At 54.0% G+C, this 24382-nt stretch overlaps 4 protein-coding genes across 12 annotated transcripts in view; 1 reads left to right on the forward strand and 3 right to left on the reverse strand.

Moving 5' to 3' along the window:
- The first annotated feature begins 65 nt into the window (after nucleotides 1-65).
- Nucleotides 66-4011, forward strand: DNAJB13 (DnaJ heat shock protein family (Hsp40) member B13). The gene is made up of 8 exons (XM_075742621.1): nucleotides 66-160; nucleotides 421-524; nucleotides 814-975; nucleotides 1193-1350; nucleotides 2682-2795; nucleotides 2991-3104; nucleotides 3200-3276; nucleotides 3806-4011. The coding sequence occupies exons 1-8, from the start codon at nucleotides 93-95 to the stop codon at nucleotides 3957-3959; spliced, it is 951 nt and encodes a 316-aa protein (XP_075598736.1). The 5' UTR covers nucleotides 66-92; the 3' UTR covers nucleotides 3960-4011.
- Nucleotides 4012-4810: 799 nt separating this feature from the next.
- Nucleotides 4811-5825, reverse strand: LOC104642980 (dicarboxylate carrier UCP2). Its single transcript, XM_075736560.1, has 5 exons — nucleotides 5728-5825; nucleotides 5513-5686; nucleotides 5140-5312; nucleotides 4886-5072; nucleotides 4811-4814 (listed from the first exon to the last, which is right to left on the reverse strand). The coding sequence occupies exons 1-5, from the start codon at nucleotides 5823-5825 to the stop codon at nucleotides 4811-4813; spliced, it is 636 nt and encodes a 211-aa protein (XP_075592675.1).
- A 1815-nt stretch (nucleotides 5826-7640) lies between these two features.
- On the reverse strand, nucleotides 7641-10548 carry LOC104632573 (putative mitochondrial transporter UCP3). 3 transcript variants are annotated; one of them, XM_075742643.1, is made up of 7 exons: nucleotides 10402-10548; nucleotides 9908-10046; nucleotides 9529-9739; nucleotides 8900-9097; nucleotides 8609-8710; nucleotides 8349-8529; nucleotides 7641-8143 (listed from the first exon to the last, which is right to left on the reverse strand). In XM_075742643.1, exons 2-7 carry the CDS (start codon nucleotides 10031-10033, stop codon nucleotides 8038-8040), a joined length of 924 nt encoding a protein of 307 aa, XP_075598758.1. In that variant the 5' UTR covers nucleotides 10034-10046; nucleotides 10402-10548; the 3' UTR covers nucleotides 7641-8037. The 3 variants fall into 3 exon arrangements, with proteins under 3 accessions (XP_075598758.1, XP_075598757.1, XP_075598759.1); XM_075742642.1 differs by having other exon boundaries at nucleotides 8900-9146; nucleotides 9326-9739; XM_075742644.1 differs by lacking the exon at nucleotides 8900-9097.
- A 1612-nt stretch (nucleotides 10549-12160) lies between these two features.
- The window catches only part of C2CD3 (C2 domain containing 3 centriole elongation regulator), a 51953-nt gene continuing 39731 nt past the window's right edge, over nucleotides 12161-24382 (reverse strand). For 2 of the 7 annotated variants that reach the window (XM_075742638.1, XM_075742637.1), the window contains exons 31-33: nucleotides 21057-22101; nucleotides 20275-20377; nucleotides 12161-12986 (exon numbers count right to left, since the gene is read on the reverse strand). In XM_075742638.1, coding sequence (XP_075598753.1) covers nucleotides 12852-12986; nucleotides 20275-20377; nucleotides 21057-22101 — 1283 coding nt within the window. In that variant the 3' untranslated portion in view covers nucleotides 12161-12851. The other 5 variants (XR_012833458.1, XM_075742639.1, XR_012833459.1 and 2 more) reach the window with 5 other exon arrangements.

The raw sequence follows: 24382 nt of genomic DNA on the forward strand, positions 1-24382 counted from the left end.
GGGAGTGTGCTGGAGAACTACAACTCCCATAGTGCCCTGCGCGGCACAGGCCGGAAGTGCCGGTGTCCATAGCAACGGGGGAGCGGGCCGCCATGGGACAGGACTACTACGCCGTGCTGGAGCTGGGCCGTGGGGCCACGGACGCCGACATCAAGAAGGCGTGAGGGGCCCCGGCCTTGCGTGGGGGGAGCCCCGGGGCCTGCTGGGGTGGTGGAACGGCCTGAGGGGGGCCGGGAGGTGGTGTTGGGGATGGGGGCGGCCCTGTGCGTGGCACCCCTCTCCACAGCAGGGGTCTGAGGTGGTGTGGGGGGGAAAGGGCCTGGAAGAAGCTGTGAGGAAGCAGTTGGGCTGGGGGGTGTCCTGGCAGCCCAAGGTGGGCTGCCTGTAAGGCTGGTTTCTCCTGTCCTTTCCCCTTCATAGTTATCGGAAACTGGCCTTAAAGAACCATCCTTTAAAATGCAAGGAGCCCTGGGCGCCAAAGAGGTTCAGGCAGCTGGCGGAGGCCTACGATGTGCTCAGCGATCGTAAGTGGGGAGACACTGCTCTTCCACGGACTTTGGGGACAGGAGGGGCTGGACTGGGAGTGAAACGTCTCTGCTCTAGCTAGAGATGTGCTGAGGTCTGAACCCCTGGGAGGTGGCATCAGCTCTGTGACCCACAGCCAGGCTGATGGCTGGCAGGTATTCCTGCTTCCATCCCAATCTGCAGCTCTCAAGGTGGTGAGGGAACCCCCTCTCCAGTCTCTGCCCAATCTCCGGCACTTTCCCTGTGTGGGAGACCGTGGCCGTTGCCAGCTCCTCTTTGTTCCCTAAGCCATGAAGAAAGGAATCTACGACAAGTTTGGAGAAGAGGGTCTGAAAGGCGGCATCCCCTTGGAGTTTGGTGGCGAGAACCCCTGGACTGCGGGCTACGTGTTTCACAACAACCCTGACAAAGTCTTCAAGGAGTTCTTTGGTGGAGACAACCCCTTTGCGGGTAGGTGGGGGCGAGACTGTTGTCACACGTGAGCAAGATAAAAACACTCCGGGAGAAAAACACTTCAGCTGGAGGGGGAAGATGGTTCCGTGCAGAGCAGATGAGAGGTTTCTGAGTGGTATATTTGGGATGCTCAGCTTCCACGATAAGGAGACCCCAGGGGAACCCTGACCTCTGATCCAAGTGAGGTGACACCCCACTCTGCTCACCCATGTAGAGTTCTTTGCTGAGGATGGCTCGGAACTGGTCCTGCCCTTCGGAGGGCTGCGAGGACGAGGAGCGATGAAGCAAGACCCCCCGATCGTGCGAGATCTCTACCTCTCCCTTGAAGACCTGTTCTATGGCTGCACCAAGAAGATCAAGATCTCCCGCAGGGTAAGGGCAGCATGGGTGAATGGGGGGTGTGCTCAGCAGGGTGGGGAATTTTGGGCTCGACTTTCCTCTCGGTGTAGGATGTTTCAGCAGCGGAGCCTCAGGCTTTAGGGCTGGTCCCACTCGAGGGGCTCGACAGACCACGACACTCCACGTCTGTGCCGTGGAGAGGATCCTGGATCAAACCAAACACAAATGACGTCAGGATCTGAACCGATACCCTCTTCTCCTGTGTTGACGAAGGGAATTCAGCACAAGAGGTGATGTGAAAGCAGGTAGGAAGGAGAGGCTGATTTTGGAGATGGGCAGAGAGGGAGCACAGCATTTCCTGGGCTCCCACAGTGTTTCATTTTCACACTGGGCTGTGTCTCCTCTGTGCTCTCAGGGACATGCATCCCTCCTCTCGCTGTTGCAATCTCCTGGTTCCGGCCCTGAGTTTCTCCTCCTCAATCTGATCTCATTTGTACCTGCAGCTGCCTTGCTGTGGAGTATGAGCTGTCCTCTACAGTGGCTTGCAGGTGGCTGGATGAGCAGAGGAGTTGTAACTCCCTCTCTTTGGGCACCTCCGTGTCACAGATCACCTCTCTGTGTTGTCCCTCGGGGGGATGACAGCACTGCAGAGAAGGACTTGGGGGTGCTGGGGGATGAAAACTGGACATGAACCGGCAGTGTGCACTGGCAGCCCAGAAAGCCACCCGTGTCCTGGGCTGCACCACCAGCAACATGACCAGCAGGTCGAGGGAGGTGATTCTGCCCCTCTGCTCTGCTCTGGTGAGACCCCCCTGCAGTGCTGCGTCCAGCTCGGGGGTCCCCAGCACAAGAAGGACATGGAGCTGTTGGAGGGAGTCCAGAGGAGGCCACAGAGATGCTGCGAGGGCTGGAGCACCTCTGCTCTGGAGACAGGCTGAGAGAGTTGGGCTGGTTCAGCCTGGAGAAGAGAAGGCTGCGGGGAGACCTTAGAGCCCCTTCCAGTCCCTGCAGGGGCTCCAGGAAAGCTGGAGAGGGGCTGGTGACAAGGGCAGGCAGTGACAGGCCAAGGGGAATGGCCTGAAGCTGCAGGAGGGGAGATGGAGATGGGATGGGAGGCAGAAATCCTTCCCTGTGAGGGTGCTGAGGCCCTGGCACAGGGTGCCCCGAGAAGCTGTGGCTGCCCCTGGCTCCCTGGCAGTGTTGAAGGCCAGGTTGGATGGGGCTTTGGGCAAGCTGGGCTAGTGGAGGGTGTCCCTGCCCATGGCAGGGGGTTGGACCTAGATGATCTTTAAGGGTCCCTTCCAACCCAAACCAGCCTGGGATTCTCTAACCCAGCTCTTCTAACCCCCTCATCCACCCTCCAGGTGATGAATGAAGATGGTCAAACAAGCACCATCAGAGATAAGATCTTGACGATCGACGTGCAGCCGGGGTGGAAGCAGGGCACCAGGATCACCTTTGAGAAGGAAGGAGACCAGGTAATGACCGTGGTGTGAAGTTCTGGGCCAGGTTTCCTCAGGACTGGCTGCGCACTCTTTGCAGGTTTCCCCTTTCTGCAGGCTGTGGGCAGTTGGTCACACAACTAGTGGAGTGATTCAGTATTTTCTTTATAAAATAATTTGTCTTGCACCAAACCATTTCCAGGTATCTTTTTTTCCCCCCCTCAATTTTAGGGCCCAAATGTCATTCCAGCTGACATCACCTTTGTTGTCCAAGAGAAAATCCACCCGAGGTTTAAAAGAGCCGACGACAACCTCACTTATGTCGCCACCATTCCCTTGGGGAAGGTAAAGAGCCAAGCGAGGGGACAGAGCCCGCCCCAGCTTATGTTTCCCCTCTGGGGCTGCAAACGCAGCTCCGGGTCCCTCTCCCCACCTTGCAGGCGCTGATCGGCTGCACGGTGGATGTGAGGACGCTGGACGGGCGGCTGCTGAACATCCCCATCAACGATATCGTGGAGTAAGCGCCATGGGGCAAACTGCTGGTGGGCCGGGTGGTCAGATGGAGCCTTTCTGCAGAGCTTGGTGGCCGAGGAGGTGAACAGGCGCTTGGGAGGAACCTCAGCGTTTGCCTGTTCCTCCTCAGCGAGAGCTTGGCGTTTCCCAAGCTCATCCCCGTTGCCTGAATTACTGGGGTGCTTCAAAAGCTTTCCTAGCAGGTTTGGACCTGGGGGGTCCCAGCCTGGTGGGGGTTGATGCCCACCATGGGCTACTCTTCTGGTCTGGGGCCATGTTGCTGGTAGCAGAGGAGAAGGTTTGGTGTGGGTGGGCGGAAGACACGAGTGAGATGAGGGCTGGATGGTAGAGCCTGCAGGGCAAGGAACGCGGGGCTGGAAGAGGAGAGCAGGCCACCGACTGAAGCTGGAGGAGCAAACTTTGCTCAGAAGCCTGCGTGGGGCTCTGTGTGTGGCCACATCGGGGCTCAGTGCTGTCGTCCCCGTGTCGGGATCGTCCTGCGGCTCCTCTCAGCCCCTTCCTTTGCTTTGCAGCCCCAAGTACTGCAAGGTAGTGCCAGGGGAGGGGATGCCGCTGCTCCAGGACCCCAGGCGCAAGGGTGACCTCCTCATCTATTTCAACATCTGCTTTCCCAAGAAACTCACGCCTGAGAAGAAACTGCTCTTGAAAAGTGCTCTCCTGTCCTAGGGGACGATGACTTTCCCCTCTTCCTCCCACCAATAAAGCTCTGGAGCCAGCACTGTGACTGGGCAGAGGTTGTTCCAAGTACTGGGGATCTGGAAACAACACCCTTGAGGCTTTTTTTTTTTCCCCCTGGGACTTGGATCCAGATCCACCTTGCTTTCTGGATGCCACCCCACAGCAGCAGCACCACAGCGATGCAGAGGGTGATGGAGGATTTTTTGGGGGGTTACAGTACTCTCGGCTCAGCTCGTGCGTGGGAACAGCGAGGGTTTGGGGGTGACTGTGTGCAGGGGGGGTGAGGGAAAGACCAAAACCAGGGAAGAAAAGGCCACAGGATTTACTCAAAGTCTCGCTGTGCTCACTACAGCTTTCTCCTTGGTTGGGATCTGGCAGACGTGATCCCCTTTGATGTCAGCGAGTGAGGTGCCACCAGGAAGGTGGTGATGGCAGCGTCAGGCTCAGGAGGGGACCTCTTGCCCGTGGCCATCAGGCCCCGTTTCAGCTGCTCGTAGGTGACGAACATCACGACGTTCCAGGAGCCGAGCCGCAGGAACGAGGGCACGAACCTGCCGGAGCAGCCGCGCTTAGCACACCGCGTCCCAGAGCGACCATTGCTCCACCCCAGAAGCAGCTGCCTTTTGGAAGAGGATGGAAAAGGGTAGCAAACCCCTACTCACCCCTTGTAGAAAGGCTCGGGCCCCTCGTTTCTGAGCAGGGCCAGGGTGCAGCTCCCGACGTTCCCGTACTGCCCCGCAGCAGCGTTCGTGTACCTTGTCTTCACCACGTCCACGGGGGACGCGACGAGGGTGGTGCAGAAGCCGTCCCCGAAGGCGGAGGCGAAGTGGCAGGGGAGGTTATCTGCCAGGCAAGAGCCGCAGCTGGGTTGTGAGCCCGTGTTATTTTTTGGGGGGGGGGGGGGGACACGCAACCCCAGGGGTCCCTCCCCAGGCGGATGCTCAGGATGGAAATTGCACGGCCCAAGCTGTGTTTCCGCAGCGGAGCCGGGGGCCTCACCGCTGGCGAGGTGGGATTTGAGCAGCGCGTCCTTGATGAGATCGTAGGTCACCAGCTCGACGCAGTTCACTATGGCGCTGCGGGCGATGTTGGGGGACGTTCCTGCGGCGACCAGAGGGGTCAGGACTGCAGTGCCGGAGCAGCCGGGGTTCCCGGGGGCTGCACCCACCTCTCCCCAGCCCGCGGCCGCCCTCCTGCCTGGCGCTGGTTCCGTAGGCATCGATGGTACCCTGGTAGCGCCGGCCGCCCTCCCTGCCCGCTTGGAAACGCACCTTCACCACCTCCGTGGGCTGGGCGAAGGCCACCGCCGTGGTCCCTGTGGGGCAGCCCGCCATCAGCCGGCTGCGAGTACAGGGCAGGGATGGAGGCGGGGGGAAAGACTAATTAAAAAAAATAAATCAGCCAGCCCCTGTGGAGCTGTTCCAAAGTGGGAACAGCGGAGAGACCGAAGGTGAAACTGAGCCCAGACCCTGCAGGGGTTTGGTGCCCACGGAGGGGCTGCCCGGCAGCGGCACCGCACGCCCAGGGCCTTACGCTCTGACCCTTTGGCGTAAAATTGCTTCACCGAGTCGTACAGCCCGACGCGGATGGAGGCGAAGCTCGTCTGCTGCTGCAGCCCGGCTGCCAACCCGCTGTACGGGCTGCGGGGTCCCTCCGTCCTCACCGTGGTGGCGATGGTGCCAAAGGATTTACGTGACCGCGGACCCCTCCCGGCGCTGGGGGTGAGGAGGATGCGGGAGCCTGGCTCGCCTGCAACCGCGCTTTGGCGGTGTCCAGGGGGAAGGTGACGACATCGGCCCCAAGGAACTTTACAGCGGCCGTCGGGGGCACCTCGGGGGGCTTGAACCCGACCATGGTGTGGGTGCTGGCAAGTGGCCGGCAGGAATGAGAAGGGGCGCGGTGCAGGAGGGGACAAAATCGAGGGGGTTTGTCCCGTCTGGGAGAGCTGGGTCTATGCCCCGGGCAGTGGTCAGTGTTTCGGGGGCTCCAGGTATCAGCTCGCTTGCCCGCTGCCGCAGTCGCACCGTTTCCCATCCCCACTGCCTCCACAAATCCTGGGATTTGCCCGTTACAACCCCCCACACGCCCCTTACAGCCTTTTCAGGAGCAGAATGGGAGAAAAAAATCTGGGTTTCACCTCCCCCGTGGCATCAGAGCAGGGTGAAAGCAAGCCAAGGGAGCCTGCCTGCTTCGGCCTCCCCACCCTCTTCCTCTCCCCACCTGAACTTCCAGACTGACACCGCGGGGGTCCGGCCTTCCCCGAGCGTCGTGGCTCAGCCCCGTCGCGCTCCCCGGGGCTGGCGGTGGGAAAAACGGGGTCACCCCAGGCATAGCTGCAGCTCTACCCGCTTTCACCCACGTTTTTGGGAGGACGCAGCCCAGAACAACCCCCCGGGGAGATTGTGGAGCCGGTTGGGGTGTGCAGCGTGGTGTCATACGCAGGGCTCAGGGCGGCGAGCACCCTGCGCCGTCCCACCCTGAGCACCCCAGATGTGGCGGCTGCGGTACCTCGGGGGTCTTCAGGCGTCCCTGAAGGCGTCCTGCGCATTGAAGGTCTTTCGGGCGGCTGCTCCCCGGTTCCGCCTGTCCATGCAAAGCGGCGGTGGGTGACGACTCGGGCTCACGCGGTCCTGGGATGAGAGGGCTGGGAGCTGCCCGCTGTGGGTGCCGCAGCCCCCTGGGAGGTGCGAGGATGCAGGTTGGGGTCCCCACCCGAAGGGATGGGGGGGTGGTTGTGGCCAGGCACCCCCCTACACCCCACTGCACGGAGGGGCTTGGGGAAGGGGGGGAGCCCCCCTGCCTGCACCCCACTCAGGGCTGATGGGGCACCGGCAGCCAGGAAGAGGATTGGGGGGGGGGCGCTGGGGATGGGGGATCCCAAGGCAGCTGGGAGGGGACAGGGGACTCCCTGGGGAGACTGTGGGGGGTCCCCGGCAAGGGGACCGGGGTTCCCCAGGAGGGGCCATGGCAGTCCCCAAGACACCCTGTGCAAGGGTCCCCCAGCAAGGACAGGGGGAGGTTCAGGGATGGTCCCCAGCACAGCCTGGGGGGGGGGGATAGGGGGGATGGAGGGGTCCCCCCGGGGACTCACCTGCTGCGCCCCGGCTCTTACAGCGCGGCCGCTCCGCCCCGGGGCGGGGGGACCCGGGTTCGAGCCCCGGCGGCGGCGGGAGGGACCGCGGAAGGACCCGGGTTCGAGCCCCGGCGGCGGCGGGAGGGACCCAGGAAGGACCCGGGTTCGAGCCCCGGCGGCGGCAGGTTGGTTACAGGTGAGGGTTCCCCCCAGTAAGGGGAGCTGGGCGCGGCCCTCACCGTGGCATCAAGGCTCCACAGCCCGTCTCAGGTGGCTGAGCCCTTCTTGGGGCTGTGGGGGTGCCTGCCTCCCACGTGGAGGCGGGGGGAAGGTCAGTAGCTCTCTGCACCCACGTGTGGCACCACCCAGCCATGAACCCGCATGCCCAGCTTCGATGTTTTGTTGTTGTTTTGGGTTTTTTTTTCCCAAATCACTGAAATCCTCTCTGCTGAAGCCAACCCCCGATGACGCGTGACACCCTGGAAGCCAAACACCTCCTTTGCGTTCAGATAAGGCCTGGTTTGCCTTTTCCAGTGGCACCCCAGGGCTGGGAGAACGACCCTAAACCCCCCAAAACAGGCGAGAGAGCCCTGAGCCCTGCCGCGATCGGACCCCATAGGGGCGGTTTATTGGAAGCGTTAGTAAGGAATAACAGGAATCGCCGCATCCCCCCGGCCCTCGACTCGGTCCCACCTGCCCACACCGCTCACGCCTTGTTCCCACCGCTGCCGGGAAGCGAAGCGCTGCCCAGCTGGACCAAAAAAACTGTAAATGTTTTTTTCCTTCCTCCCTAAACTTCTCTCTGGAAACCTCCGTTCTCCCACAATTCTCCACAAACAACATCATTTCTCCTTCCATCTCGCCACTCCTTCTCAGTGGGACCCCATCGGCCTGGGAGTGTTTGGCGTCGCTGCTCCCTCACCGCTTCAGCAATTAATATAATTTACTCTCGTGTCTCGTCAACGCTGACGAGAGGGGCTGGGGCGGGAGGAGTCAGGACCGGGCTGGCCGTGCCAGCGCCACGGCACGCTGCAGCTGCTCGTAGGAGATGAACATCACCACGTTCCAGGAGCCGAGCCGCAGGAAGGAAGGGACGAATCTGTGCCGGGAAAAGCGGTGCTGGTAGGGATGTTGCGGGGACACCCCTGCGGTCCCCGAAGCCCTGCCTGGTGCCCTGCTGGCGGCACACCGGTTGGGACATTTGGGGTGCGCCAGGTGATGTCGCGGTGTGAAGTGGAGCCGGTCCACATCACCGCATCGAGTTTGGTGGTGCTCGGGGCGGGGGGACACGTCCCCAAACTCACCCCTTGTAGAAGCCGGCGAGGCCGTCCTGCATGAGCAGGGCGAGGAGGCAGCTGAGCACGTTCCGGTACTGCCCGGGGCCAGCGTTCATGTACCGCGTCTTCACCACGTCCACCGGTGACGCCACCACCGTGGCGCAGAAACCGGCCCCAAAAGCGGCCACGAAGTGACAGGGGACATTGTCTGTGGGACAGAGCCGGGGGTTGAGGGTCACGGGGACAGGGACAGTGCCTGACCACATCCTCCCCTGCACCATCCTCACCTGTCATCAGCTGTGCCCGCAGCAGTGCGTCCTTAATGAGGTCGTAGGTGACGAGCTCCCCGCAGTTGACAATGGCGTTGCGGGCGATATTGGGCAGCGTCCCTGTGCAGGAGAGTGGTGGCATTGGGGCTGGTGGTCACATCCCCTCCTGGAGCATCCTGGATGGGTGCCCCAGCTCTGCCGTCCCTGTCCCCATCCCTGTTCCCATTACCTTGCCTATCCCTGTCCTCATCCCCATCCCCATCCCTGTCCCCACCCCACTCCCTGTCCCTCATCCCCATCCGTCCCTACCTCTCCAGAGCCCGCGGATGCCCTCCTCCCTGGCGATGGTGCAGTAGGCATCCACGGTGCCGCTGTACCGGCGGGCACCATCCAGCAGCGCCCCGTTGGCCTGGAACCGTACCTTGACCACGTCGGTGGGCTGGGCGCACGCCACTGCCACCGCCCCCGTGGTACAGCCCGCCAGCACCCGTGCTGCCAGCCCTGTGCCTGAAGAGGGCAGGTGCTGGGACCCCCGGCTCTGCGGGGACCCCAAGCCCTGCGGGGACCCCCAGCTGTGTGAAGACCCCCGGCCCTGCGGGGACCCCCAGCCCTGCGGGGACCCCCAGCTGTGTGAAGACCCCCGGCCCTGCGGGGACCCCCAGGCCTGCGGGGACCCCCAGCTGTGTGAAGACCCCCGGCCCTGCGGGGACCCCCAGGCCTGCAAGGACCCCTGGCTGTGTGGGGACCCCCAGCTGTGTGGGGACAGGGACCCCGGGGACCCCGGGGTGAGTGGCCTGGGGTTGTGGGGGTGCTTAGCCGGGGCGGGGGGATGCAGTTTGGGGGGCTGTGCACGCCAGGGAGGGTTGTTCTGCCCAGGGTGGGCTGCGCCCCTCTTGGGAGAGGGTCGTGCATCGGGACGGGGGTGCGCAGGGACTCACTCTCGGCTCCCTTGGGGGTGTAGAGCTGCTTCACCGAGTCGTACAGCCCGATGCGGATGGAGGCGAAGCTCATCTGCCGCTGCAGCCCGGCCACCAGCCCGCTGTACAGGCTGCGGGGTCCCTCCGTCCTCACCATGGTGCTCAGCGTCCCCAAAACACCCCGATACTCCACGGTGCTGGTGCTCCGGGGGATCCGTACCTCGCCCTGGATCTGCAGGATACCGACTGCGTCACCCTGCCCTCCCCGCCCCCCCCCCCCCCCCCCAAAATGTCCCCAGCTCTGGGGTGAAGCTGGCGTGGGAGGGGGGCCACTGTTGCGGGGTGCTCCCTCTGCCCGTGGGATTTTTGGGGGGGGTGTGGGGTGTGCAGCGGATCTTACCTGCAGCCGCACTTTGGCGGTGTCCAGGGGGAAGGTGCAGAGGTCGGCGATGCAGGCGGCCATGCCGGCGCTGACCAACTTCACGGCGGCCGTCGGGGGCACCTCGGGGGGCTTCAGACCCACCATCGTGGTGGAGGGGCTGGAAGGAAAGGGGAGGGTTTGGGGGGGGGGGGGCTGGGATGCTGCATCGGACAGGACTTCAAGGAGGTGTCCGGTTTTGGGACGGAGGTGACACTGGGCCATGGTGGCTCTGGCTGGCTTCGGACAATCCTGAAAGCCAAATCCTGCCACATTTCCTCGCCTGCGTCCCGGGGGAAATCGAGGGACGGGCCTTCCTCGCTCAGCCCGGGGCTGGCGTGGGATTCACCGCTGCCCACCCTCCCCTATTCTGCCCTGGCCAAAATGGGGGGGGTGGGGTGGGGGTGGGGGGGCGCTCAGTGATGGCATCTCCCCCAGGGTGACCTGCCCGGGGCTGGGTCCCCCCGTGGCCTCACCGTGGGGACCTCGGCACCGCGTCCCGGCTCCTGCCTTACGCCCCTCTCCGCGCAGCCATCGTCCTGAGGGCCAGCTCCTTGTCCCCCCCCTTAATATAGCACCCGAGAGGACATTCCAGCGGCCGCGGGGATCGGGTGACAGCGAAACCCAGTTCCCCTGGTGGCATTTGAGCTGGTGAGAATGGGGCCACCCGTGACGTGGTGGCTGCGTCAGCCCTCGGGGTCCTGCCCAGACCACCAGCACCCACCAGAGCAAAGCACCCGATGACGTGGTCCTGCCCTTTTGGTGGGACCTCAGGGATGGAGGGGGGGGGAAATAATTTGGGGTTTTAACCTAAATGCGCTCTGGGGAGGAGGAGATGCAGAAACCACTTGCCCAAGGCTTTGACAGCGAGCGGCTGGGAGGCAGAGCAGCACCGAGCGCTCCCCCCCACCGCGGGGCAGGTCGGACCCCTCTGTCCCTGGCACGGACCACGCAGCTGTAATTCATCCCGGGCAGCTGCCGAGCTTGTTTACCGGCGGGATTTCCTCTGCGTGGTGGAACATGCTCCCCCCGAGCTCCCGCGGAGCAGCCCAAGGGCTCAGAGGGAAATCCAGCCCGTGTTCATGGGCTGGGGCTGCGGCCCGGGAGGGCCGGGGCTCAGGATAAGGCTGGAGGCCAAGGGTGGGGGTGACACCTCAAGAAATGTCCCTTTTCCTCCGTTTTCTTAAAACTCTGCCTGTTAAACCCGTTGAGCTGGTTAGCACTACAGGCACAAACCCCACACGGACGTGCTCGCAGGGGATCGCACATCCCTGGCGATGCACAGGCTTCTTCCGCGGGAGCTCGCCCTGCGCGTGAACACGCAAGAGAGATTTCGAGCTGGTTTGTCACCCCGAAGCCACCTTTGCTCCGTCGACCGGGCTCCAGCACCGACGTCCCTCCCCGGCTGGCTGCCGTCTTGTTTTCCTGGCCAGAGCTCGGCCGTGCTCCACCGCTGACCTAAATGCGAGAGAATGAAGCTGTTTCTTTCATCCCCGAGGACCAACTTGGGAGTCAGCGGTGTCACCTCCTCTGTCACCGTGTTCCCAACCCAGCCGGCATCCCGCTTGAGTTTTTTTGGGGACGCCGCCGGGATCAGCAGCGGGAGAAGGAAGCCCTCGCGTCGCTCGTTCTCAGGGACGCCTGGCACGTTTGCATCCCAAGGGAGGGCAGGGAAAGGGGAACGCGTTTGCAGGGCAGAGGATCGGGGCTGTGGAGGCAGGTGGCAGGACTGACAGCCAGCCCGGCGCCGCTTCGGGCAGCTCGCGGGAGGCTTGGAGCTCTGCAGGCAGCGTGCGGGCAGCATGCAGGCAGGGCAGACCACGTTTTACCGCTGGGGTTTAGCTCCCCAGCACAAGTAAGTTGCATTAGCAACGAATTACACATTTAGGATTTCCCCTGTGAAAAACAAAATGGCAGAAGTGGGAGGAAAAAGGGATGCTGACACTTCAGTGCCTTAAATCCCAGTTTCAAAGCGCGGGTTTAGAGGCAGCTCTGACTAATTCCAAGTATTTGCTCGCCTCCGAGGTCTGACTCGTTCCACGTGGGCTGCACTATACGGCCATATTCGATTACTTTGCAAAGCAGCGACCTTTGCGTCTGCCCCCCCCCAGCCGCACCATTTTCCAGGAAAGATTTCTGCGACGTCCTCTCCCTTCCCGTGCTGGCAGCTCCCGGGGAAGTCGTCCCGTCCACCTGTTAACGAGAAGCTCGTGACCTGGCAGCGGGACACTTCGCACCAGGTGACAAGAAACCAGGGGAATTTTATTGAAATACAAACAGGGGGTGAAAAGCAGTGCAAAAATAACAGCTGAGTTCGTCTCCAAGTCCGTTATCTGAAAGGTATTTGATATAAAAATGTACAAAAATAGTTTAGAAAAATCTAGTAAAATCCATTCGTACACACATCAGTATTTACAACATCCTTGGGTATTTACACAAGCACCTTGGGCACATACATTCCTCTAGAATCAGAAAATTATGTTTCCCACCAACTGTTTTTGAAAGCTCATCTTCCCTCCCCGTCCACGGCACGCACTGGCGGGGAGGCAACAGTTCTCTGCTCGCTGACGGGCTGGCAACCTTCTAATGTTCTCCATCCTTTGGTTGAAAAAAAAGGAGCTGTCTCAAAATGGGATGCTTTGTGTTTACTCAAAAAAAAAAAAAAATTGATTAAATAGAGAAATTTCACCTGAATAAATCTGAGAAACTGAGTATCTGGAGAGCAGATCACAGCCCACTGGTTACCCAGAGCGGTGAGTCTCGTCGGGGACCTGCCCTTGCAAAACACAATGGTCTCGCAGCTCCCCTTGGCTTTAAGTCCCTCTAATGGGACACCAATTAGACAAATTAATTAATAGGCTTCCATCTCCCCTTCTCTGGAGGACCCAGCTGATGCGTCAGGCCGTGGCTCGGGAAGCAGCCAACGTTATTCCTGCTTGGACAACTGAGCAGAGAAGATCCTGGCGATCCTTTTGGTTTCCTCTTCCGAGAGATCGGCCGTGGGCCTGGGACGATTCGGCCTCCGGTACGGGATGCCTCCCGGCACAGCTCCGCTTCCGCTCTGCGGAGAGAAGGACCAAGACGTTAGAGCCCTGCCCGCGCTGCCCTGCGCCTGTTTTCTGATCGCAGCAAACCCCGAGCTCGTGCAGCGTACGAGAAGTTGGATTCACAGGAAAAAAAAAAAAAAAACCCTCACAATGTGTTTTCTTGTTGCTCACCAGTTCTCCTCAGAGGGATTTTTTTTTTTCTTGTTCCGTACACCGAGAGGCAACTGTTTGGAAAAAAAAAAACCCCTGTTTGTTCCAACCATTTGAAGAAAAACCCCACGATGGTGAGATATTTCCCTGCTCAACACAGTAGTAGATGCTGCAATGCCCTTCTTTCTCAGTGCTGCAGAACGCGAAAAACTGAAACCCAAACTTAAAAAGGTCCAAACCACAGAGTTCGGCTCTGACAAGTCATCTTCTGTGAAGCCAAAAGAATGACAGCAGAGTATTCCCTGGGCTCTGACTCTCTGAATTTTAGTTTTCAATTATTATTTTATTTTGAATTTGCAGAAGCCTAAAAACCCAAAGCACCTTGCAATGGAGAGGCAAGGCTCCCACACACCAAACCCAAACCTGCTGACGGATCAGACCGGCCAGTCTCAGTTACCTGCAGGGACCCCTAAGCAGCAGCCCACAAGATTAAAAATCACCATTTTAAGCGTTTTACCACCACCCTTGCTTTGCACGCAGCCTCCCGGCAGTCAGCCTTCCTCCCAGATATTACAGTAGCACTAAATACGGATATTTTCAGCGTACAAAAAAACCCCTTCGCGTTTCTCCCCAACCAGTTTAGAGCCGGGTCGTGCCCGTGAAGCACCAAGAGAGGCTGAAGCAAGCGGTGCTGTTTTAGGACACGCCGCTCATTAGCTGTGGGGTCAGGAAGGTCTCCTGGAGAGCGGGATTTGATTTGGAAAGCCGATCCGCCGGGCCGGCCTTTCACCTACATCGCCGGGCTGCTTCTGCGTCCCAGCCGGGCTCAGCCTCGCTGGGCACGGTCACGGTGGAAAGGTCCCCTAAGGTGACGGGCTCCCTCCCGAGAGAAACGGCGCCGGGATCCTGTTCCTGTGCGCTCCCCTGCTTTGACGTGTGCTGTTTGGGGAGGGAAATGGCTTTTTTTAGGAATAAGTGGGTTTGGAGATTTCTTGTGTTTGATTACCTGGGATTTACAGGGTCAGATGATGAGTGCATCGCATCTTAGCCCTGCGACAGCATCGCTGGTGACGACCCTTATGGAATAACAGCCTGTAGCTAAAAACCACACCCTGATCTTACACAGCCTGGGGGTACTTGTGTTTGCAAAGCACAAGAGGTTAATTATGAGCTAATTTAACATCAGCTACAATTTATGCAAACAGAGAAGATAGATAGAGAGAGAGGCTGGAGCCAAGATTTCCTACAGGATGATTTTTCAGATACGCTGACCCAGCCTGCTCAGCACAGCCAGGTTCGGGAGACAGACGGATCAAGGCTCACAAAGATGATGGTTGTGGTCGCTGGCTGGTTGGTTAATAAAAAGAATGACAAGGGTGGGAACAGCTCACGTGGTCTGACGTCCAACGGTGCAGAAAAAGCTTACGACAAGCTAAGCATAAATTCCTAAATACCATCTCCCAGATTCACCCAGCTAAGTGTATAAATTGTGTGAACAGTGCTGCAAAAGACTTCAAACGGTACTCAGGAAAATAGCTAAGGGCAGTATTATTTTAAAACAGTGCCCATTTTTATTGTACTGAAAAAACCCCCAAACATTTATATTTATGAGAATCCTTGCTTTGTTTTCCTGTCTCCTTAATGCTGCTCTAGGACCATTTTTCCAAAACCAAAATATAAGAAGCGGAGAGAAATTAAATGCAGATCTGGCAACATTAGAAGCTTAAAAACCAGCGGAGAGAGATGCTTGCTGGCCAAACCACCTCCCTTCAACAGCGTATTCTGCTCAAGGTTGTCCAGAGAAGACCGGGGTCAGTAGCTTTATTCTTCCCACGCTGTTTTCTGCGCTGTCTATGAAACAGCTGAAACATTAGTAGTGGCTGGAGACGGGCAGTAACCAGCTCACGCTGGCTCTGTGCTGCTCCCTGATCTCTGTAGAGCACTTGCAAGCAGTTCACAGAGAAAAATATTCAAAGGGAAAGCTCAGAGGACTGGTAAAAGGCTTCTGGTTTTAGCACATCAAGCAGCGTTCGCTTCCAAACACCGGTTTTACGTACTTCCAAAGAATTGGGACGGACTGCCCTATCCCTCGGCCCAGGAAGGTCTATGACTGTAACAAAATCAAAAAACCCAAGGAAATTCTGGCTCTTAAAGCCAACACGCCGGCCAAATTGCAGCTAAACAACCCCACGCCGCTTCTCTGCGCTGGCACTGTACATCAGAAACCCTCCTTTCCTTCCAGCCGCGATGCAGCTGTTTGTCCTCTGACAAGCGCCCTGTTCTACTGCGGAGCAGGCTACACCACTAACATACCTAAAAAAAGACTGTCTGCACGCCTCCGTGCGTGTGAAAGCCTTGCAGGAACAAATTGCGGTAATAAACCAGAAGCAGGTTTAATACTGTAGCAACGGCTCTCTAGCAAATTCCCCAAATCATCCCATTAACTCTATTTCAAAGGGTCATGAACCCGCACTTCCTACCTCTCACAATTCCCCTCACATGGGTACTCGTGCCATACATGTCTTCGTGCACAGCAACTCAGAAGAGAAGGAAACATTCCGTGTGGGATAAGATAAAGGAAAAGTGAATAAAACTGCCTTGAGAATCCCAGATCCATTGGCGACGGCAGCACAGCTGCAGAAATGGAAGGACTTTTTTTGGGGGGGGACTCAAAACAGCTGTAAAATAATCTTATCCTGGCTGTAAGAATTTTTAAAATTGATTCTGAAGGAGAAATTAAACGAGATTTTTCTCCTTTGTTCTTAGAGTTAACAATCCAGAGGTGCCACAGTACTTCTGCTGCTGTGGGTGACGCCGGAGGCACGTCACAAACTGAGTTGTTCCCCATCTGGTCCAGTTGGCCAGAGGCTGCAGCAGAAAATGCTGCCCCTCGCTCACATTTTGCCATCAGGGCAATAACATACCCCGAAAGAGCACGAATGCGACTGAAGAGCAGGTGTCTGCTGCTATTAGATGACACCGAGGCGATGGACGGCAGTTTGTACGCTCCTGACTGTCAGTAAACGAGGTGTGCTTGGAGAACAGACCACTCGCAAGCTGTTTCAGACAGAAGTGGCTGAAATACTCCAGTTTTCATACCGCCAGGTCCACTTGCAGCAATGTGGAGGTGTTAAGATGCACCGATCTATCCCAAGGACATCCCTAAAAGTGAACTTCCAGCTGTAGGAAAGGTTTAGCAGCTCTTCTTGCTGCTATTCTACATGCAAACGTGTGAATCAAAAGGAGAGGAGTTGAAAAGCACAGTTAACAGCTCACGCAGAGGATCAGAAGTCTGTAGATCTACAGTTACCTCTATATAAAGCTGTTTTTCTTTGTAATATGCAAACTCCTCGCACGTATAGCATTTAGCAAGACATTCTAGCCTCAACGCTGCATTTTTAAGCTGTTCCTTTGATACATCAAATGGGCAGTTTCAAACAGTCAGAGTTTTAACCTCCTCCATAGTTTCGAGAGCTCGCATCTGAAATGTCGTGTTTACGCCATTCCTTGCCTCCAAAAACGCTTTGCCAGCTCAAACTACGACCTGAGCAGGTTTTTTCCCTCTCGTCCCTAAGCCAACGCAGTCACAGACTCCGAGTATCTGACGCTCAGCCACGAAGCACACGCATTAATCAGCAAGATTCAAGAGGAAAGAGGACTTACGCACGGACCACGCTTCACTTTTCTTTTTATAGAAACGGCAGTGATACGGCAGGACACTTAAACCAGGCGAGGATTATCTAATTGCCGTGTGCCAGGGACTGGAGTAAAGCAAACAGCATTTTATAGGTCTGGGGGGGGGGGGGGGATGGCTTATTTCAAGGTCAAAGAATGGCTAATTTTGTTTGTGCGGTGATGAAGGAATGAAAACAAATCTGTGTTAATAGGCTACAACGTACCCCTGCAGTGACCTTGTACCTGCTTCTGCTTTCTGGACAGGAAAAGGTTTCTATCAACTCACAGACAACAGCCAGTAACTCCAAAATGAACGTGAAGAATATAGCCAGCTTTTCTTCTTTTTCTGATCGTGGAAATGAAAGAGAATGTCAGGATTTCTGTTCAGCAGGTTAGGAGGACAAATTTAGTGAGTAAAAGCCTTAGCTCCGTTCCCCGGGTAAGCTGAGTAAGGAAAAAAAAGAGATTTAGGGGCTGCGAGGGAAAGGGGAGCAGATCAAGGAGAAACATTACATCCAAGAAAGGATGTTTGGACTGTTGCTAACCATCCGCATTTTTAGAACAGATAAAAGCCTGTTATTCTGAATCTGCCTAAGTCGGTGTTATAAAAGTGTTATTTCTAATTTACACTGGAGGTAAATCTATGTATGGACAAATATTAATTATTCTGAGTAAAACTGGTTTCCATTTAAGTTTCTTATCCTTTTTGAATATTCAGAGAGGTGAGGGGAGGAAAAAAAAAAATCAAAATATTTTAATGAGAAGTTTATTAACTCTCCCATTTTTTAAATACTTTTTCCTGCCCCCAAAAAACCCAGCTCCATCCCCAGCAGATTGGGCCAACTCTGAAAGGCAGCAAGCCTTAATACGGGTTTCCCAGCCAGCATCTCACTGGAATCACATTTGATTGCCCCAAACCCTAACCAGAATCAATGCTGCAGTGCCCTCCGTGTGAAACACACCCAAAGAGATTAAATTTTTGCCCTGAAAAAAAATCAGCAATAGCATATAAAATCGTATGGAACGGATGAACGCAGTAAAGGCGAAGAGGGAGGAGAAGGGAGGCGAGGGGCGACAGTCGGAAATAAGATTTGGACAGTAATCTGGGCCACCTATGCGATGGCTCTGACTGGTTTAAAAATAGTTGTAGATTTGCAGTAAATCTGGTACAGTGCTGGATGCTGTTAAGTTTGGCCATAAACTTGGATGATTTTCCCTAAGTTGTATCAGGAACTGCCTGGAAGAGGACTGAGAGGAGAAAAGTGCAAAGCTGCTCGCTGAACAGTAGCAGAAGTCGAGGCGGGACTGCTGGATCGGACAGGACAGGAGGTGATCCTCGAGGAAGAGGAGAGCTGGGAAGGACCTCAAGAACTGGAAGTCTGAGTCTGATGTAACAGAGAAAAAAAAGTTCAAAAATGTTAGATTTCGTGAAGCTCTGGTAAAACTCAGGTCCCTGGTAGGTGAGGCCTGAGCTGCTGCAGCACCTTCTCAGATCCCCGTGTCCTCCCAGCGTGAGCTGAGATGACCCTTCTGTCTCAAAATGCTGCCAGCTCCTTTGACATGACTTGCCGCTTCACCTTCTCGCCGTTCGTCATCGTTTTGCATAGGAAAACAGGGGAAGCAGGGAGTCGGACAAGACAGGGAGGGGTGGCAGGAACACCAGGGAGGCCAGGAGAGAGGTTTGCCAGCTGCCACGGGAGTGAGAAGGGACTGCTGATCTTTGGATGAGAACAGCTCAGATTTCAGCCCTTCTGTCACGCTCGGTGTTTGCCGAACTGTGCAGAAACCAAACCAACCCAGATTTAGAAACTTAAGGCTAATTAAGAACAAAACTATGAGAAAAGAGTTTTCCTGAACTACATTTTACCGTCAGCATAAATGGAAAAACTTCTTGTTCTTCATACAGCGTGTTTAACGCTGGGTGTGCAACACAAGGCACAACTGAGTCCTGGCTACAAGTGCTACAGCGAAAGATTATCTGTAGCTAATCCTGGAATTAAGCTGGTTTAAGGTCAGCTACATCCAAATAGTGCCTTGCTAATATGCTCCCTAATTATTAATCACTTTCAGGAGCATATTTGTAGCTACTAAGCTTAGCACTGCAGAGAGAGGGAATTCAAGTAAAGCTGATACTAATATTAACATTAAACTGGAGGTTTGAGTGGTGATTTGCAGACCCACAGAGACACGGTGCTTCCACAAGAAGAAGTGGAGCTAACTCTGCAGAGAAAGCAAAACTTAGAAGAGGGGGCATGGCATCGAGACGGAGCAGAAGGGGGTATCAGCGATGGACAGAAGGGAACAAGGAGAATTTGAAGGAGATTCCAAATGAGAAACACAGCTGAGATTCTGCTTTTGATTTCATCCAAAATATTTAGACACCGCAGGAAAAGCATGCTTAACAAGTGCTAAGACACACTGCAGTCTAGGTGTCATAATCGAGATACATCTTAGGATCCCTGAAGCATACTATGCCCAAGACTCCTCTGATAGAGATCTCTACTTTCATCAGGAACAAGTTTCAAGGGCTTTAGGGAAAGATAATATTATATAAATCAGAAAAAAAATATCATTTTTACAACACAAACCAGCAAAAAGTCAGGTATTTTACCTGAGCTGTAAACATGTTTATTAATTTCAAGTAGTTGCCATTACTTCAGAGCTATTAGCCCCTGCCTGTTTCTATTCTGTTTAATCAAGCAAGGTGTTTCTGATTACATAAATGTTCCTTAGAGCATTTGTTTCCTAGGTCACAGGGAGGGGAACCAATGCATTATCCTTCCTGGGAGCGGTAAACAAACAGCCCAGCTGCTGCAGTACCCAGATCCGCATCAACAACCATAGCAAAGCTGTGGCTGGAAAAAAGAAAGATGTAGACCTCAAAACAACTGAGGCACAAACCTCTTGCGGTAAACAAAATGTTTGTGCACATAAAACCACCTACAAAACAGTAAAGCAATCAAGAGCTTTCCCGTACGAGGAACGCTCACTCCAGCTATTCTACTATTCCCTCCGTCGAAGAACAGTTACTTGATCTCTCTCAAGGAGAGGCTCTCTTGCTGCAAACGCCCTCATTTCATCCTCATTTAAAAGATGGACATTGAAGTCATAATTACAAGTTACAGCTTGTCACCTCGCAATTAGGTACCTTACCTCACATTAAAGCACAAAGGAGTGTGGAGTGAGCAGCGGCCACGTCCACTGACCCCAGGGGAGGAGAAGAGCAACATTCTCTATTGTATATAGACAAACTGAATATAAATGTGTAATTATCACCGATGATGCAGCCATGAACGCTGAAAATTATTCTCACAGAGAGAAGAGATACCAGAAAGATTCTCCTTGACTTGATACGGAAGCCATCACCTCTAACCTGACTGCTGACAGGCAAAGAAAGGGAGAAGTAATTTTGTTCCTCCTTTAACGAAGGACCTCCATTAAGCTAGGACAATAAAGGAAAGGATGTGCCATACTTACTTTCAGAGCTGTGGAAGGATGAGAAGAAATGCTGAGCAGTCTCATGGAGGCTTCCATCTGCTGGGGTGGAAGGAAGAAGTTGGGAATAACAACAGGATCGGATCTGAGCAGGACTGTTAAGGAATAACCGTTGACAGCATGTAGTCGCACAAAGTTCGACAGAAGCTGCAGATGGGGAATAATCCACTGTAACAACCGTTAATGGATCCCTGACGGTGAGTCTCATTCATTTTAATCAATATTTTATCGTTCCGAACACTTGGTTCTCTCCCCTGGCCTCACAAAGCATGGGGCACAATCTTGCTTTACAGTAATACCTCACATATTTGTAGAGTACTTCATCCTGCAAAAATTCCAACACAACTTAGTAAAACTGACCGAAAGATTTGAGATCTGTGCAAGAAACGTGGGAAAGTATTTTAAAAGCAAATTAAACAACGTTTCTTTTAATACAGAAGAAATGCAAAAGGTATAATACATGGAGAAAAACAACATGGGGAAAAAAGGCAAGAAGACACGCTGAAACTACCCAAAATGAAATAACTCTCACGGATCACAGAATCTATTGGTTACAAATGGCAAGGAAGTCATCACTACATCGTGTGAAACACAGCTTAACACGGTCTTCCAACACCTTCCCAGGTCACCAATTCCAGACTCACTTCCCAGGGAAGAGCTCCACACAGTGAATTTCTCTTTCCTGAGGCCAGCAAGATTCTAACCAAGTGAGACACGCTCCTCAAAGGCAAAGGACGTTTAAGAATAGAGGAAAAGAAGGATACAAAACAATTTTCGCTTTGACAGACTTGTCTGACTCTTCCTGTGGGTCTTCACTACTGTCATCAGAAAAGCTTTCACTCTTTCCTTCTGAGCCTGCTTGGGCTGATACGCTCCTCACACACATCTCATTGGAACCACTTTCTTCCTCGTCTTGACGATCTTTGTTTACAACCTCACCATTTTCGTCCTCCTCTTTTTCTGTGGTTTTTGAATTGGTCAGACCAACGTCTCCTGGAAATGCCTGCAGTTCTTTGGAGGCTGTATGAAACGCTACATTTTGCTCTATTGGTTTAGTGTTTAATGCTCTATCCCAGTCACAATTTCCATTTTCTACAGGGCCATTGGCTGTTTGACGCACTTCTGACAAACGAGCAGGCTGAAACAGCTCCCTCTCCGTTGCTTCTGTGCCACTATCCAAGCTCTGAAAGCTCTCTGTTACTGCCCAAGGACTGCCCTCACCTGCGTGGAGGCTAACGCCTGGGCTAAGGGTGGTGAGCATGCTTTGGTTGTCCCCTTGTAGTATGCTGGAGAAGGTGCTGCTCCGCCTGCTGTTCCCTCTTCGCAAATATTCTATATCCAGCGAGTGCTGATCTTCAGGCCCCAAGTCTACGGGCTGCTGGTCACCCTGCTCCACTTCAGATAGCACACTGGACCAAGGACTAGTTTTGTCCGTTATAGTTGTTATTTCGTTAAGAGTTCGTGGTTCTATAATGTCTTCTTCGTATTCTTCTTCACTGCATGGCTGGACGGCAAAAGCACCCTCATCTTCCTGGACGTAGTCCGTTGGCAAAGGATGCTCGTCATCAGGGATGGCGTGGTCTAGAAATTCATGTAACATGTGTCTCTCAAACACAGGTCTCCCTAAAGAGCACGGCTGCTGTGTATCACTGCAAATGCTGGGTGAGTCCAACTCAAGTTGGCCTTGACATACTTCAGATCTAGCTTCTTCATCCTTCTGGTTGGGTACGTGTGTAGCACCCAGCTTTCCGCCGCTGTCTTGATGGACTGTCGAAGATTCTTTACTATTTTTAGTTATAGTCTGTAAGTCTGATTAATAGAAAACAGCATCAGTAAATGCACAGAGCAACAATTCACAGATTCACAGAGTGATGGGGGTTGGCAGGGACCTCTGGGGATCATCTAGTCCAACCCCCTGCCAAAGCAGGATCACCCAGAGCAGGTTGCACAAGATCGCATCCAGGCGGGTTTGGAATCTCTCCAGAGAAGGAGACTCCACAACCTTTTATCTTATTTATTTGGGCTTTTTGCAGAAAATCATATACGCAAAAATGGTCAGAAGTTAAACACGCACAACTCTGTCAAACACTCTGCTGATGTGATCACGTTCTGCTCTCTTTACCATTGACAAGGCCAGGAGAAGAACAGAAATGCTGAAGAAAAAAAAAAAAAAGTCCTGGATGAAATTACTGGGAGATAACTAGAAATACCTACATCAATGTAAAGAGAAAAAAAATCAGACAGTAAAAATACTCTGATATAAAGAGTACATCTAAAGCAAAAAATACGTGTTGTTTGGTGTGGCTAAACCCAGTTTGGACAGTTCAGACCACGTGGGAAGGAGACAGGAATAATCCAGACAGGAGAGATGGACAATCTAACCACCTTTCCCCTCTCATAGCTTCCCCTGTTTTATGTAGGGGCCCAGCAGACACAGTTTCTACCAATATTCTCCATTTTCCAGTTCATTTTAGCAACTTGAATCAAATGACAGACAATTGTTAATTAAATATTTGTAAAACTGAAATAGTCGTTCAGGACTATTACGCAGTTGTGGTGGTAAAATTGTAAAGTCTGAAAACAAATTGCTGCCCGTGCTCCTAACACAGGCTCTGAAAAAAAGATGATTGGATTAGGAGCCTAAACATTAATAAAATCTATGCAATCCTGAAAATCTCTGGGGATTTTACAAATTCTTTAAAAAGCCACAATCACCTGGTTTTGGTTCCTAGTTAGCAGATCCCATTCATTTCTTGCATTCTTTGAGAAATTAGTTCACCAGTATTAGGTTAAATGACAAACTACTGCTACTCCGAGGCAAGAGAAAGTCTTGCTATAAGGAAATGGACATTTGGAAAAGGAGAGGGAAGAGCTGGAGACAGACTGTAGAGGACAGCATATAAAGAAGCACTAAAAACAATTAATAAAGATGAGAAAGGGAACAAAAAGAGCAAAACCTTGGAGAAGAAAAAGAAAAAAAAATGAGAAGATCAAGGTGGTGATACAAGAATTGCAAATTCTGGCATAACAGAAATGTGCTCTTCAACTCCATCTCTTGGAAGCGCTGCCTCCCTGTAGGGAGCCACAGGCAGGAACAGCACAGAATAACTTTTCAACGGCCGCAGTTTATTCTCTACTCCGATAAATTATTTTAAAAGCACCAGCACGGATTTGATTTCCCAGTCATTTTGCTACCTGCAGCACCTCTGTGGTATGAGATCAGAGCGGCGTGAACAGTTAAGCTAACGTTAAATTAACTGCGATCCGTGAGCAGGCTTGTGCTGAGATGAAGAGCTGGTTAGAAATGCCAAGCAGAGTGAAGAAAACATACATCTGAAAACAAGAGATACGGTTCCCTTCCCTGTTGTGTCATACTCCATCCTTAGTAAGGATGTCATTTGGTGTCCAACAGCACTAACGATAGGGAAAATTAATTGCACTGATACCTCTAAAAGAGAAAATGTATTGAATGTGATAAACGGAAAAGAAGCAGCTTACTAAGAGCTTCATCTTACCTATCCAAAATACCTTTATTTTAGCTATTCATCACAAAGCATAAATTTCACCTGAAACCAGAGATATGTCAATTCTTATTAGCAAAGTACCACAGACTCAGCTCAGTTCCATTTTGCGCACTGCTTTTCTGCAAGACTTCCCTTTTTCTACTGAACAGACACTGAAATTTAAGTAGAATTTAGACCATCCTGAGAGGGCCTTAACTCCCATCTCATCTTATAGAATCACAGAACCACAGACTGGTTTGGGTTGGAAGGGACCTCACAGCCCATCTAGTTCCAGCCCCCTGCCACGGGCAGGGACACCCTCCACTAGCCCAGGTTGCCCAAAGCCCCATCCAACCTGGCCTTCAACACTGCCAGGGAGCCAGGGGCAGCCACAGCTTCTCGGGGCACCCTGTGCCAGGGCCTCAGCACCCTCACAGGGAAGGATTTCTGCCTCCCATCCCATCTCCATCTCCCCTCCTGCAGCTTCAGGCCATTCCCCTTGGCCTGTCCCTCCCTGCCCTTGTCACCAGCCCCTCTCCAGCTTTCCTGGAGCCCCTGCAGGGACTGGAAGGGGCTCGAAGGTCTCC

The sequence above is a fragment of the Balearica regulorum genome, chromosome 1 (genome assembly GCF_011004875.1).
Source record: "Balearica regulorum gibbericeps isolate bBalReg1 chromosome 1, bBalReg1.pri, whole genome shotgun sequence".
NCBI classification, from domain to species: Eukaryota; Metazoa; Chordata; class Aves; order Gruiformes; family Gruidae; genus Balearica; species Balearica regulorum.

Coding starts and splice junctions, on each gene's coding strand:
- LOC104642980 (XM_075736560.1), bottom strand. CDS start 5,825: ATGGTCGGGTTCAAGCCCCCCGAGGTGCCCCCGACGGCCGCTGTAAAG. Junction 5,687..5,727: donor CTGGACACCGCCAAAGCGCG/GTTGCAGGCGAG, acceptor CCTCACCCCCAG/CGCCGGGAGGGGTCCGCGGT. Junction 5,073..5,139: donor CGGCCGCGGGCTGGGGAGAG/GTGGGTGCAGCC, acceptor TGGTCGCCGCAG/GAACGTCCCCCAACATCGCC.
- DNAJB13 (XM_075742621.1), top strand. CDS start 93: ATGGGACAGGACTACTACGCCGTGCTGGAGCTGGGCCGTGGGGCCACG. Junction 161..420: donor GACGCCGACATCAAGAAGGC/GTGAGGGGCCCC, acceptor TCCCCTTCATAG/TTATCGGAAACTGGCCTTAA. Junction 3,277..3,805: donor CCCATCAACGATATCGTGGA/GTAAGCGCCATG, acceptor TTTGCTTTGCAG/CCCCAAGTACTGCAAGGTAG.
- LOC104632573 (XM_075742642.1), bottom strand. CDS start 10,033: ATGGTGGGTCTGAAGCCCCCCGAGGTGCCCCCGACGGCCGCCGTGAAG. Junction 8,711..8,899: donor CATCCGCGGGCTCTGGAGAG/GTAGGGACGGAT, acceptor TCTCCTGCACAG/GGACGCTGCCCAATATCGCC. Junction 8,144..8,348: donor CTCGCCGGCTTCTACAAGGG/GTGAGTTTGGGG, acceptor TTCCCGGCACAG/ATTCGTCCCTTCCTTCCTGC.